The sequence below is a fragment of the Triturus cristatus genome, chromosome 8 (genome assembly GCF_964204655.1).
Source record: "Triturus cristatus chromosome 8, aTriCri1.1, whole genome shotgun sequence".
Classification (NCBI taxonomy): Eukaryota; Metazoa; Chordata; class Amphibia; order Caudata; family Salamandridae; genus Triturus; species Triturus cristatus.
Window position 1 is genome coordinate 11,488,441 of NC_140591.1, and position 15,262 is coordinate 11,503,702.

A 15,262-nucleotide genomic window follows, 5' to 3' on the forward strand; every position below is an offset into this window, starting at 1 on the left:
CCGTCACTTCTCCTGCCCCGTTCACTTCTCCTGCCCCGTTGTCTGCTCCTGCCCCGTTCTCTGCTCCTGCCCCGTTCACTGCTCCTGCCCCGTTCACTGCTTCTGTCCTTTCACCGCTCCTGCCCGGTTACTGCTCCTGCTCATGCCTAATCACCGCTCCTGCCCCGTCACTTCTCCTGCCCCGTCACTTCTCCTGCCCCGTCACTTCTCCTGCCTCGTCACTTCTCCTGCCTCGTCACTTCTCCTGCCCGTTCACTGCTCCTGCCCTTTCACTGCTCCTGTCCAGTCAGTTCTCCTTCTCATGCTCGATCACCGCTCCTGCCTCGTCATGTGCCCTGCCCCTCAATTCTCCTGCCCCCTCACTTCTCCTGCCCCGTCAATTCTCCTGCCCCCTCACTTCTCCTGCCCCCGTCACTTCTCCTGCCCCCTCACTTCTCCTGCCCCGTCACTTCTCCTGCCCCGTCACTTCTCCTGCCCCGTCACTTCTCCTGCCCCGTTCACTTCTCCTGCCCCGTTGTCTACTCCTGCCCCGTTGTCTACTCCTGCCCCGTTGTCTACTCCTGCCCCGTTCTCTGCTCCTGCCCCGTTCACTGCTCCTGCCCCGTTCACTGCTTCTGTCCTTTCACCGCTCCTGCCCGGTTACTGCTCCTGCTCATGCCTAATCACCGCTCCTGCCCCGTCACTTCTCCTGCTTCATCACTTCTCCTGCCCCGTCACTTCTCCTGCCCCGTCACTTCTCCTGCCCCGTCACTTCTCCTGCCCCGTCACTTCTCCTGCCCCATCACCTCTCCTACGTCATCACCTCTCCCTTCCTGTTGCCTCTCCTGCACCATCACTGCTCTTGTCCCGTCACTTTTCCTGCCCGTTCACTGCTTCTGCCTGTTCACTGCTCCTGTACGGTCAGCACTCCTGCTCATGCCCCATCACTTCTCCTGCCCCATCACTTCTCCTGTCCCATCACTTCTCCTGTCCCATCACTTCTCCTGTCCCATCACTTCTCCTGTCCCATCACTTCTCCTGCCCCGTTCACTGCTCCTATCCGTTCACTGCTCCTATCCGTTCACCGCTCCAGCTCATGCCTAATCACCGCTCCTGCCACGTCACTTTACCTGCCCCATCACTGCTCCTGCCCCGTCACCTCTCCTTTCCTGTCGCCCCTCCTTTCCTGTCGCCTCTCCTGTCCCGTCACTGCTCCTGTCCCGTCACTGCTCCTGCCCTGTCACTTCTCCTGCCCCGTCACTTCTCCTGCTCGGTCACCTCTCCTGCCCCATCACCTATCCTTTCCTGTTGCCTCTTCTATCCCGTCACTGCCCCTGCCCTGTTCACTCTGTGTACAACAGTGACAAATTACACAAGGTGGCAAGTTCCCCACAGTCCTCTGTTTGGGGAAAGCTCCTCTGTAATGGCTAACTCCGATCTCACTGGCACATGATATGCTAAAGGCAGAGGGAGTGGGCATTGTCAGTCGGAATGACAATGGGCCTGCCCACAGTCTGTGAGAGCCACAGTCTGTGAGAGCGCAGGGAGGGGCTGCCGCAGGTCCTGCCCACAGTCTGTGTGAGCTCAGGGAGGGGCTGCTGCAGGGCATGCCCAGAGTCTGTGAGAGTTCAGGGAGGGGCTGCTGCAGGGCCTGCTCACAGTCTGTGAGAGCTGAGGGAGGGGCTGCCGCAGGGCCTGCCCACAGTCTGTGAGAGCTCAGGCAGGGGCTGCTGCAGGGCCTGTCCACAGTCTGTGAGAGCTCAGGTAGGGGCTGCCATAGGGCCTGTCCTCAGTCTGTGAGAGCTCAGGGAGGGGCTGCTGCAGGGCCTGCCCGTAGTCTGTGAGAGCTCAGGGAGGGGCTGCTGCAGGGCCTGCCCACAGTCTGTGAGAGCTCAGGTAGGGGCTTCTGCAGGGCCTGCCCCCAGTCTGTGAGAGCTCAGGGAGGGGCTGCTGCAGGGCCTGCCCCCAGTCTGTGAGAGCTCAGGGAGGGGCTGCTGCAGGGCCTGCCCACAGTCAGTGAGAGCTCAGGGAGGGGCTGCTGCAGGGCCTGCTCGCAGCCTGTGAGAGCTCAGGGAGGGGCTGCTGCAGGGCCTGCCCTCAGTCTGTGAGAGCTCAGGGAGGGGCTGCTGCAGGGCCTGCCCGCAGACTGTGAGAGCTCAGGGAGAGGCTGCTATAGGGCCTGCCCGCAGTCTGTGAGAGCTCCGAGAGGGGCTGCTGCAGGGCCTGCCCGCAGTTTGTGAGAGCTCCGAGAGGGGCTGCTGCAGGGCCTGCCCACAGTTTGTGAGAGATCAGGGAGGGGCTGCTGCAGGGCCTGCCCGCAGTCTGTGAGAGCTCAGGGAGGGGCTGCTGCAGGGCCTGCCCGCAGTCTGTGAGAGATCAGGGAGGGGCTGCTGCAGGGCCTGCCCACAGTCTGTGAGAGCTCAGGGAGGGGCTGCTGCAGGGCCTGCCCACAGTCTGTGAGAGCTCAGGAAGGGGCTGCCATAGGGCCTGTCCTTAGTCTGTGAGAGCTCAGGGAGGGGCTGCTGCAGGGCCTGCCCGCAGTCTGTGAGAGCTCAGGGAGGGGCTGCTGCAGGGCCTGCCCACAGTCTGTGAGAGCTCAGGGAGGGGCTTCTGCAGGGCCTGCCCACAGTCTGTGAGAGCTCAGGGAGGGGCTGCTACAGGGCCTGCCCACAGTCAGTGAGAGCTCAGGGAGGGGCTGCTGCAGGGCCTGCCTGCAGATTGTGAGAGCTCAGGGAGAGGCTGCTATAGGGCCTGTCCTCAGTCTGTGAGAGCTCAGGGAGGGGCTGCTGCAGGGCCTGCCCGCAGTCTGTGAGAGCTCAGGGAGGGGCTGCTGCAGGGCCTGCCCACAGTCTGTGAGAGCTCAGGGAGGGGCTGCTGCAGGGCCTGCCCGCAGTCTGTGAGAGATCAGGGAGGGGCTGCTGCAGGGCCTGCCCACAGTCTGTGAGAGCTCAGGGAGGGGCTGCTGCAGGGCCTGCCCGCACTCTGTGAGAGCTCCTTATGTACCTTAGCCGAAGCCTCGTGGCTGTCTGCCTTCATTATGGCAATTGTATTTCTGCACGTGGCCCACACCCAATGGCGACCGGCACGGATCAGGGGTGAGGGGACAAGAGGGGAAATGTAAAGCGGTTTAAAAAAAGAATTAAAAAACACTTACCTGATGCCATGTCTCTCCTCCGTGTCTCCATCACCGTCTCGCTCCTGGGCCCAGAACAGGAAGCACCCAGGCTCCCCTCAGCCAATCACAACGCTGCAATGCATCCTTATGATTGGTCTGAGCGCCGTGTTTCCAAGCTCCGCCAGGAAATGGAGCCTGCATGCAGAACATGCAAAGTGCACATGAATGTTTGGCGGGCCCGTGAGGACCAGACAAACATTCATGCGCACTTGGAGTGGGCAAACCACTCCTCCCGCTGCTCCACTGCCGTCAGAGCAGCCCCGCCCACGCAAACCTGCCGCAGCAGGGGAACATCAAATGATAATAGCCTGGAGTTATCATTTTATGTTTCCTTTCTTTGACTGCTTCAAAGCGGTGGGGCGACGCTCCCCCGCCTCAGAGGAGGAGCCGCCGCTGCCCACACCTCATTCCATAGATCACACCCTCCCTCTTGGCAACCACATCCATGCAGCCTACCAATACATAGCGTCCTGCAGTCTGTCTATTCAGCCCACCAGCTAATCAGCTTGAACTCACCTATCCCGCCCCGCGCTATTCATTACACATCTCCTGCTAATTGAGGGGCACGTGTCAGAAAAGATCATGCAGCGCAGCGCAGCAAGCCACCTTGCTGCGCTGCGCGATTGTAAAGGGGCAGGAATGCACCATGTTTAACATCATAAGGCGCATTCCTGGCTTTCTTGCGCTGGGGCAGAATGTGCTGCCTGGCGCCGACTCGGGCACCTTGCACCATGGTGCAAGGGTATCTGCATTGTAGGTAGGGTTGCTTTTGTGCTGGAAGGGGCATCTTTCTGCACAAAAACAATCCCCTGAGGCACATTCCTCTTTCAATGTGTGCTGCAGAATGCAACACACACAGCAAGAGGAGAGAAATAGAGATATTTCTCCTCGTTGCGTCTCCCCTGGGGATGCGTACCATTTCGACGCCTTCCCGGGTCAACCAGCAATTGTAAATCTGGGAATGCGTCAAAAACCATGGGAGTTGCGTTGGAACTCCCAAACTTCTGGAACGCCGTGCTGCAGCAGAGTAACGTAAGGCAGCGTTTTGCGCCGTCTTGCGCTGCATTTTCCGCTGCGTTGTGCTAATCTAGATATCAAGAAACTCAGGATGTAGTTGCGTCGCCCTGGCACCCAATTGCGTAGCGCAAGGATGACGCAACGGCTTCATAAATATTCCCCTTAATCTACAACAAAGAAACTGGCGTAAGTGCATGGAATGGCTTCCTTGAGAGCACTCGCCGGATCCTATTAACAATAACCACTGGATTAACATCTGATTTGGGGTTGTGGAGTAGCACCCATGAAGCACTTCAAAGCCTCGTCAGATACAATAAGCGCTATATATATGCAATTACAATACAACACAATACTGTCACGCTAATGAAAGTAAAAACCAAAGGAAATGATGGACGGAGTGTTGAGCATTGCAAGCACTCACCCCCAGTCAACTGATCTGGGTTTAATCCATCACCGTTCTTTAGCCCACTCTGCCACCCCAGTTCAGACATGGCCATATGCAAATCAGTCTGACCCCGTGCCTCATGGGAACAGTCCAGCCCGAACTGCCAAGCCATGTCTTCCCTGGACCGGAAATGAAAGTGCCAGACACCGATGGCAGAAGAGCTTTTAACAGACCTTGGCGAACTCCATGCGCATACTTTATTATTTATTTTTCCCCATGAAGGTCTAAAAGACATATCCTGCTGGTGTTCGTGTGAGGCGAGGAGCGGGGGTGGGGCGTGGGGGGGGTCGGGGACCACTTGACAGCAGGTTCTCAGGGTGACAGATTTCAGTTTATTACTCAAACGTTGTCTGTGTGTTTACAGAACCCTCGGGCAGGTCCCCTGGTCGCCATTTTAAGGCAGGCACAAGATGGACGACTGCGGCACCCCTGCTCAAGGCGTTCAGCTCTGACTCGCTTCTGTCTATACCCTTCCATCCTATAGGGGCAGAGAAGCGTCTCCGGCTCGCGGTGAAGCAGAAACCATGGCGGCCGCCTGCCAGGGCCCCCCCTCGTCCTTCCTGGCAGAAGGGGAGACCCGGATCTTCACCTGCTTCCAGCACCCCTCTGCCATCCTCGAGGTAAGGGTGCTACAGCGCCTAGACACCTGACCATACATACCCTTTATGTGAATGTGCTGATGCAAAGAAAAGGCAATGGATTCTGGTCTTGTATTGTATGGTCTATATAGCGCCTCAAGCCCTGTCGTGAGCACTGAGGCACACTTTCAGAGTGCTACACCACAGGGGAGTGTTGTCTTGGTCGTGATCCGAGGTGTCAAGAGTTTTGGTGCCGTGTGTGAGTGACCCGAGAGATGCTCTTTTAATGCCTGGGGGCTCAGCGCCTAGCAGTGTGAGGGATGAAAAGGTGAGAGATGGACACACAAAGGAAGGACACAAGAGGAACGAGGCAGCTGAAAGAGACGAGCATCTGTCTGGATGGTGTGTTATAAAGAGTCCAGGGGGCATATCAGCAACAACCGGCGATAATTATCGCTAAGCACACTTAGTGCTAGGATAATTATTGCCGGCTATCGTGGATTTTTATCGCTGAGATAGCGTGCTATTAAAAGCTTATCTCAAAAGCGATAAAAAATCCTAGTGCTAACAGTCTAACGTGAGATTGTCACTGGAAACCCAGCGATAATCTCACGTAGTGTGGCATTAGCTTGCTGATAGGGCCTCACAAACTTAGCCATGATATCCACCTTCCATAGGATATCATGGCTAAGTCAGTCCTGAAGCAGGCGTAAGGAAAGTAGCGATAACCGGGGTTATCGCTACTTTTCTTGCCGCTATGCTTCATAGCGTGGGGCTTGATGATAGGAGAAATGTCGCTTAGGGACATTTCTCCTGTCATGTTGGGTCAGGAACGCCCACTTTGCATCTCATTAGATATGCAAAGCTGGGCGTTAAGATTTCGTGCGCTAAAGCAAGGTTTCACGCGATAGCGTGGCCGTGCTAATTAGGCGATAAAATGATCGCCGCTTTTCGGCCAAAAACGGCCGCAAAAGCGGCGATAATTTTCTATCGCCGCCTTGTAGATATGCCCCCAGGTTTGGGGCAGGCAGACTCAGGGCAGCTTAAGGGCAGCTACACAGCGCCAACCTGCCCAGAGGGGCAGCGGCATGCCTGTTTTGTTTGTGTGTACACCCAAAAAGAAGATTAATCAGAGAAGGCCCAGTCGTCGATATGGCAGCAAAAATAGGGCACATAAGTGTCACTCTAGTAAAATGATGCCAAGTGGGCCCGGATAACCGTGGCTGGTGGCTCAGTGGATTAATGCATCCAATATGGACGGGGCCTGTGTTCGACCTCATTGTCACAAGTTCAAATCCCTGCGGGTCTACTCAACAAAAGGAGTGCCATTGAGTCGGCTAACAATAAACAACTGTTATTCAGTGCCAAGATGTTTTTCTGAGTGAAAGTGCGCTTTACAAATACAGTGTTAGGTAAGGATAGGAGTTGGTGACACGCTTCGGTCTTGAACTGTTTTAAAGGAAAGGATACTGCCTCCTGTGGGGACGAATGCACCTCTGAACGACGAAAGAAGCGGAAGAGAGCCCGAGCTCGGCGCCCTGAGCAGGCTGCACAGGTCTTAGCCTCATTGCAATTACTTGATGTGGCAGAGGAGGGCATACTGTGTGCATGGGATACGGACCCCAGTGTGTGCACGGGATACGGACCCCAGTGTGTGTACTGGGTACAGACCCCAGTGTGTGCATGGAATACAGACCCAGGGTGTGCACGGGATATGGACCCCAGTGTGTGCACGGGATACGGACCCCAGTGTGTGCACGGGATACGGACCCCATGGTGTATACGGAATACAGACCCCAGTGTGTGTATAGGATACAGACCCCATTGTGTGTAAGGGATTCAGACCCCAGTGTGTGTAAGAGACACGGACCCCAGTGTGTATACGGAATACAGACCCCATTGTGTGAAAGGGATACAGACCCCATCCTTCCTCTCCGGCAGAACCCAGAGCGTCCGCCTCCCACCCTTCCGCTCCAAAACCACCGAGATCATCTGCGGCATCCCACAGGGATCCTCCCTCAGCCCGACGCTGTTCAATATCTACATAGCCCCCCTCGCCCACGTCGCACGACAACACAACCTCAACATCATCTCCTACGCTGACGACACCCAGCTGATCATATCCCTCACCGAAGATCCCCACACCGCCAAAGCTAACCTCCACAGAGGAATGAAGGCCATAGCCGTCTGGATGAAGGACAGCAGACTGAAGCTGAACTCAGACAAGACAGAGGTCCTCATTCTCGGACCCACCCCATCAGCCTGGGACGACTCTTGGTGGCCCACGTCACTAGGCACAGCCCCGGAACCCACGGACCACGCACGCAACCTGGGGGTCATCCTCGACTCCACTCTCTCCATGACCAGGCAAGTCAACGCCGTCTCCGCGTCCTGCTTCATCTCCCTCCGTGTGCTCCGCAGGATCTTCAAATGGATCCCCCTCAACACGAGAACAACCGTTACCCAGGCCCTCATCACTAACAGACTCGACTACGGGAACGCCCTCTACTCAGGAACTACAAACAAGCTCCTGAGACGACTGCAACGCATCCAGAACGCCTCGGCTCGACTCATCCTCGACGTCCCCCGCGCAGCCACATCACACTCCACCTGAGAGGCCTGCACTGGCTCCCCGTCAACAAAAGGATCACCTTCAAGCTCCTGATCCACGCACACAAAGCACTGCACAACACCGGACCCACCTACCTCAACAACCGACTTAGCTTCCACACCCCCACCCGAAGCCTCCGCTCAGCCAACCTCGCCCTCGCCACAGTCCCTCGCATCCGAAAAACCACCGCCGGCGGCAGATCCTTCTCCTACCTCGCCGCCAAGACCTGGAACACTCTCCCCACCATCCTACGACAGACCCAGGACCTGCTGGCCTTCAGAAGACTCCTCAAGACCTGGCTCGTCGACCAGTAGCACCGCCCCCTCCCCAGCGCCTTGGGACCCTCTCGGGTATGTAGCGCGCTTTATAAATGCAGTGATTGATTGATTGTGTATGGGATACAGACCCCAGTGTGTGCATGGGATACAGACCCCAGTGTGTGCATGGGATACAGACCCCAGTGTGTGCATGGGATACAGACCCCAGTGTGTGCATGGGATACGGACCCCAGTGTGTGTAAGGGATACAGACCCCAGTGTGTGTAAGGGATACGGACCCCAGTGTGTGTACTGGGTACGGACCCCAGTGTGTGCATGGAATACAGACCCAGGGTGTGCACGGGATATGGACCCCAGTGTGTGCACGGGATACGGACCCCAGTGTGTGCACGGGATACGGACCCCAGTGTGTGCATGGGATAGAGACCCCAGTGTGTGCATGGGATAGAGACCCCAGTGTGTGCACGGGATAGAGACCCCAGTGTGTGCACGGGATACGGACCCCAGTGTGTGCACGGGATACGGACCCCAGTGTGTGTACGGGATACGGACCCCAGTGTGTGTACGGGATACGGACCCCAGTGTGTGTAAGGGATACGGACCCCAGTGTGTGCACGGGATACAGACCCCATTGTGTATAGGAAATACAGACCCCAGTGTGTGCACGGGATACGGACCCCATTTTGTATACGGAATACGGACCCCATTGTGTATACGGAATACGGACCCCATTGTGTATACGGAATACGGACCCCATTGTGTGTACGGGATACGGACCCCAGTGTGTGCACAGGATATGGACCCCATTGTGTATACGGAATAAAGACCCCATTGTGTATACGGAATACGGACCCTATTGTGTATACAGAATACAGACCCCAGTGTGTGTACGGGATACAGACCCCAGTGTGTGTAAGGGATACGGACCCCATTGTGTGTACGGGATACAGACCCCATTGTGTATACAGAATACAGACCCCATTGTGTGTACGGAATACAGACCCCAGTGTGTGTACCGAATACAGACCCCAGTGTGTGTAAGGGATACGGACCCCAGTGTGTGCACGGGATATGGACCCCAGTGTGTGTACGGGATACGGACCCCAGTGGGTGCACGGGATACAGACCCCAGTGTGTGCACGGGATACGGACCCCAGTGTGTGCACGGGATACGGACCCCAGTGTGTGCACGGGATACGGACCCCAGTGTGTGTACGGGATACGGACCCCAGTGTGTGTAAGGGATACAGACCCCAGTGTGTGCACGGGATACGGACCCCAGTGTGTGCACGGGATACGGACCCCAGTGTGTGCACGGAATGCGGACCCCAGTGTGTGCACGGGATACGGACCCCAGTGTGTGCACGGGATACGGACCCCAGTGTGTGCACGGGATACGGACCCCAGTGTGTGTAAGGGATACGGACCCCAGTGTGTGCACGGGATACGGACCCCAGTGTGTGCACGGGATACAGACCCCAGTGTGTGCACTGGATACGGACCCCATGGTGGGGCGGAGACAAGTCAGTTTCACAGCCTCCTTTATTCATTTTTCCATTGCTTCACATTTTCCAAATGTTTCTTGATAAACCTTCTCTTTCACAGCGGGTGTGAGCCTGTAGGTAGGTTTGTGGTATTTCTATAGTATGAACCTAGCCAGAGTGCAACGGACACTACAGTGCTGAAGGCAAGAATACAGCCCACCCAGGGCCGGACTGGCCGTAGTGGGCACCGGGCCTTTCCCCGGTGGGCTGCCAGGGTGGGGGCCAGTTTTTCCTACCCGGGCTGGCAGTAATGGCCCCCTGTAACAAAATCAGCCAAAACCAGCCTTAGCAAACAGCTCAACCGCAACCACCGTCCCCCCCCAGCCCTCCCGAACCCGGGGACCGGCCGAGCAGTTTGCCAGGGCCTATTTCGGTCCCCAGTCCGGCCCGAGTCCACCAGCGCTTGAAGGGCAGCTGAGGGGACAGGAACTGTTCCTGCACTGTGATGTAGTTTTCTTCATGAGGAGTGTGTTCAGCTTTTAATCTGGAGCAGGGTTAATGCAGCCCTGAGAGGGAAAGGGATGTTGTTCCACACCCTAGAGTAGGGGTACTTTAAAAAGAGAAGTGGGCAAAACTCCAGTAATTGTGTGTAGCGCAATCACGCAGAATTACTTAAGAATTTCCAGAGTTTACACTTGATTTACACGAGAAGAGCAATTCTGCGTTTATTGCTATTTCTTAGGACAAAAATGGCCACTGTGCCCAAAATGAACGCAAGGACACGTTACACACTAAGAAATAGCACCAAATATAACAGAACACAGGAAGCGGGCACGCTGATGGCTGCTAAATGTGATTTTGGGACAGGATGTTTCTTCCCCAATTTACTACCGTCATTTAGGGCTATTTGCCTGGCGGAAAATGCACCCTCGGGTCCAAAATGGCCGCCAGGATGCTTTTTACGCTAATGAGCAGCGCTAAGTGCAGCACAACATGAATGGGGCGATGACCACAGAACATAGTGCCAATGCTGCACGAACCCGCGGAAGGAAACGGTAAACAGGCAGAGCGAGCAGAGAAACGAGTGCGAAGGCGAACGAAACAAAGTACACAAGGAGCCAGGAAAGGCTTGATTCCTGCAACGCATGGAGTTAGAAACGTCTCTCCTGGAGATGGCCATGTCTCTTTCTACTCCTTCACTGCTTGACACGCGCTGTAAACTACGCAGCTTCTGCGCAGGCGCAAAGAATAGAGTCTGCATCTTCCTTCAGGAACGGCCTGTGGACAAGAATTCTAGGGATCGTGTTTTCCTTGAAGGAAGCTTGGCTGCGAGACAGCTCTCACCCTGACCTCGCCTTTGCTCTGCGCCTGCTTATCGCATTTTGGCAGCAAATTGATGCGGGAATAAGGCGGGGGGGGGCAGCTATCTTCAAAGATGCGATTGAAGCCTCTTCCACTCCCCTTAGTTAATGAGAAAACATTGAGGACGTGTTTTTAAATTTTAAACTCCCCCCCCCCCCCCTCCTTCTCTTTTTCTGATCTGCTGTTATCTCGACCTCTGGACCGCCCTAGCAGCAGTTTCTCCACTGCAGTATTGTCAATATCGGCTTCGACGCGCTACTTAGACTGTTCTGGGAGATTTCAATGTCCACGCTCATGACCCCACCTCCCAGCTGAGCTGCACAGTCCGTTCAAACTTTGGCAGGGTTTAATCTAGAGCAAGTGGTCCAGACCCCCCCCCCCCACATCTGGTGGGTCCTATGCTGGATTTGTAGCCTTATAGCCCGCCATAGCGGGCACTACTGGCCATTAAAGGCCTGCTCCAGCATTAAAGGCCTGAGCTGAAGGCGAGGGCTTTTAACAAGGGAGCGGGCCTTTAATGCCCGGTATAGCCCGCTACAGAAGGCTCTAAGGCTATTAGAACATTCTGTCCCTAGAGGGCAGAATGTGGTAATTAGTAAAATAAAGGCCTCATGGAACTTGAGGGGGTAGAAATCCCCTCGGGGTCCGTGGGTCCTTTTTTCAAAGCAGCAGCAAGACGTATGAACGTTGATGCTCTGGGCTTCTAGCGGCCATTAGAGGCCCGGAGCACTCCACTGTCTACAATGGAGCGCTCAACTTTCTAATATTCTAATATTTACCAATGTCACCAGCCTGCAGGTTAATGATCCAGAACAGCTGATCTGGACGGATCAATTTCAGGATTTCATTCGCGTTTTCTGGCCGTTGGGCACAGCCTACGCGTATTCCGACTCAGCGATGAAAAGAAAGTGGCAGGAAGTGACTGAGGAAGCTCTGGGTCACTCCGTTACTTCTACTCTGTTGATCTTACAAGCAGTATTTGAACCCGACGTCCTGTTGTTCTATAGTTGGTTTTTTAATTCATTAAACCACCCGCTTTGCTCCCTTAAAGTACAAGGCAAAAAGGCTGCGGCCGACAGCGCCTTGGTTATCCCCACCCTTAGAATGGAGAAAAGTCAGTGCAAGAAACTAGAACGCAAATCGAGGATAGCATATGGCTCTGATGCCAGGAATCTTTATAAAACAGTGCTTAGAAGCTTCCAAAATAATACACGCATTGCTATGAAAGATTATTTTTCAGATCATATTAAGACGGAAGCAAATTAAGGAAGAGTTTAGGTTGGTAAATTCCTTTTGGTCCACGGATGGTCCTAAAACGGATATCACTCCATCAGCTGACCTTTGTGAAAAATATCAGTCTCCCTTGGTGAGAAGATCAATTCTCACCAAGGGAGATCAATTCTCTTCCTTTCCTAATGCTCCGTCGGAGACTGTAGCCTTCCGCTCTGCTGTTGCAGGGAATATGGAATGTCGCAAGCCGATCTTCCATGAATTTGCCCCTACCTCGGTAGACCGTTCTCTGAATGTAACTAAACGGTTAGTCTGGCACTCCGGAGGAAGACTGCCCCCCTCATATTTTTAGGCTTTTGTCTCAGCACTGCAGTCCCCCTCTCACTGAAACCTGGAATGCTTCCCTAATGTTGGAAATTCATCCTGCATATTGGAAACAGGCGTTTCTCCTGCCGTTGCTAAAAAAGCTGAACGCCGACACCAGTGTGACGAGTAATTATGGGCCTATATCTCTCCTCCCAGCCCCAGCAAACATTCTGGAGAAAGGGGCCAATCAAAAATTGTCCACTTTTGTGTTGGCCAATTTGATTCTCCATGACTCGCAATCTGGCTTTCGGACAGGCGTTGGTACGGAGACAGCCCCTTTGGAGGTTGCCCGATTTGTCAGGGAGAGTCTGGGCAGGAGCGCACCTGTCTCGGCGCTGCTCTGGATCTGCCGGCCGCGTTGGACACTGCGTCGCAGGCTGTTTTGTTGAGCAGACTTCGCAATCTTGGCATTCAAGGCGAGGCTCTTCAATAAATCAAATCCTTCCTGGAGGGCAGATGCCAACAGGTATCTACACCCGCACGTTACGTCCCCTAAACCTTTGGTATGTGGGGTGTCAAGGGCTCTGCACTGAGCCCACTCCTGTTCAACCTATACCATTCCCCCTCGGCAAACCTTATTGAGTCTTGAGGGGTTAAGGTTGTGTCCTACGCCGATGACACCCAATTCCTTTTTTCTTTCCAGTATAACTCCGAGGCACCCTTTTCCATGTTTTTTTTTTGATAATCAATTTTATTGATATTGCAAAAACCACAAAGAAAAGACATTGGCAGCGAACTCGTACCCAGTACCACAGTGGATGGCCATAAGAAGATGGAGACGGAGACCTGTCCATCAAGCATCAGAGTTAAGTATTCGTGTGAGGATTTCATAACACATAAGGATACACACATCCATCGGGACAAAAGATTAAACCATTTCCCCCAGATTCTTTTCAAACATTTCGGGGCAGCCTCAGGCCTCGAAGAGAGACTCCTCCTGGGTCCCACACCAGTCCACCCCTCGTCTCCACTTCCGTACCCCAGGAGGCGTGGCCTGAGACCAAGGAGCCGCAATGTCCCGCTTTGCCACCGCCACAGCAGTCCCCAGGAAACGCTTATCGGCCCGGGAGCCGTCTAGGCCGTCAAACACACCCAGGATTAGGCAGAGTGGGTCATGGGGAACATCCCACCCCAAGGGCTGTGTAAGTTCTAGCTCCACACCCGCCAAAAATGGCGCAATGACGGGGCAAGGCCAAACCATGTGGAACAAATCAGCGGGAGCATGGGTACACCTTGTGCATGTCGGGAGGGTCTCAATCGAGCTTTGTACGGACGTGTGGGGGGGAAATATGCCATATGTAAGTAGTAGAGTTGGATTAGACACAGTTTGGAGGAAGTCGTCAAGGTCTTGGGAGCCATGAGAGCATCCCGCCCATTTGCGTCGTCCATTGGGCCTAATCAGTCCTCCCATCGGGAGCGTAATGAGGCTAGGGTTGCAGGGCCGTTGTTAACTAGTGAGCGGTAGATCCGCGACACCCCTCCCCTGCCTAGGTTCCCCATCATCACCTGAGCCTCTAGGGGACTAAATTCGGGGAGGGACGTGGGAGACGTAACGTGTATGGTGGGCATGCCGAAGTTGCAGATATTTGTGAAATTGGGAGGCGTGGAGGGAATAACATTGTTGCAGGTCTGCGAAGGTCATGATGTGATTCCCAGCCCAGACATCCCCAAGAAGCGAGATCCCAATGTGATCCCATTGACGGAAGTCCCGGAGAGCTGAGGTCTCACGGAGCCAGGTACCGTGCCACAGAGGCGTCTGTCGGGTTAGCCGTCCATCCCACCTCGTGTGGCGCAGGGCCATGCACCATGCCAATAGGACCGCCCTAGTGATGGGGGTGGGAAAGGCTTGAGGTATGGGGGCCCGTTTAAGTAGACTTGGAGGTGCGGAAAGTCCATGGAACAGAGCTCGACCCTGGATGCCAGGTCGGACCAGCCGCCGGTGAACCAGTCGTGAACCACGATAAGTCACGTGGCTAGGTAGTAGAGGTGAAGGTTGGTCACAAACATGCCACCGTCATAGGGAGATATCCGACAATGGGCCAGGGACATTCGCGACCCCCCGCCTGCCCACAAGAACCGGGTGAGTAGACCATCAAGTTCACGAAACCAACTCCCCGGGAGGTGCAATGATATGTTTTGGAGAATATATAGGAATCGGGGAGAACCATCATTTTAAAAAGTGTACTCCTGCCAAGAGGGTTGAGAGGGAGGGGTTGCCATCGCTTGAGGTCAGCCTTGGCCTTGGTAACCAGGGGTGTAAGATTGAGGGCCCACTCAAGTTCTGGGAGCAGAGTGACCCAGATTCACAAAAATGTGAAGGATTGCCTTCGCAGGGGGATGTGGTTTGCCAGACGAAACCGGCATGCGACGGGTGGAGGGGAACCAGAGTGGATTTTGCTGGGTTGAGTCGCAGTCCCGAGACTCTTTCAAAGGCGAGGACGATTTCCAAACAATGGGTGCCTGAGTCCTCGGGATGTGCCAGGAAGAGGAGGACATCGTCAGCGTATAGGGCGACCTTGACGATCTGATGGGAGTCCCAGGCCCACCCCTGGATGCAGGGGTCATTGTGCACGAGGGAGGCCAAAGGCTCCATCACTAGCGCGAATAAAAGCGGAGTAGGTGCCTCTCTGAATGGGAAATGCCTCGGAGAGCACGCCATTAATTAAGACCCAGGCCTTTGGATTAAAGTAGAGGACACAGACAAAACGCCAGAAAGGGAGGCCCATTCCCATTGCCT

General features: G+C 54.8%; 1 protein-coding gene across 1 annotated transcript in view; it reads left to right on the forward strand.

Annotated features, from left to right (window-relative positions):
* LOC146799830 (kelch-like protein 13) overlaps nucleotides 1-15,262 on the forward strand; it is a 241,060-nt gene that overhangs the window by 134,720 nt on the left and 91,078 nt on the right. Inside the window, exon 2 of the mRNA XM_085620722.1 lies at nucleotides 5,101-5,236. Within this exon, the coding sequence (XP_085476848.1) occupies nucleotides 5,141-5,236 (96 nt within the window). The 5' untranslated portion in view covers nucleotides 5,101-5,140. The remainder of the gene's footprint in view (nucleotides 1-5,100; nucleotides 5,237-15,262) is intronic.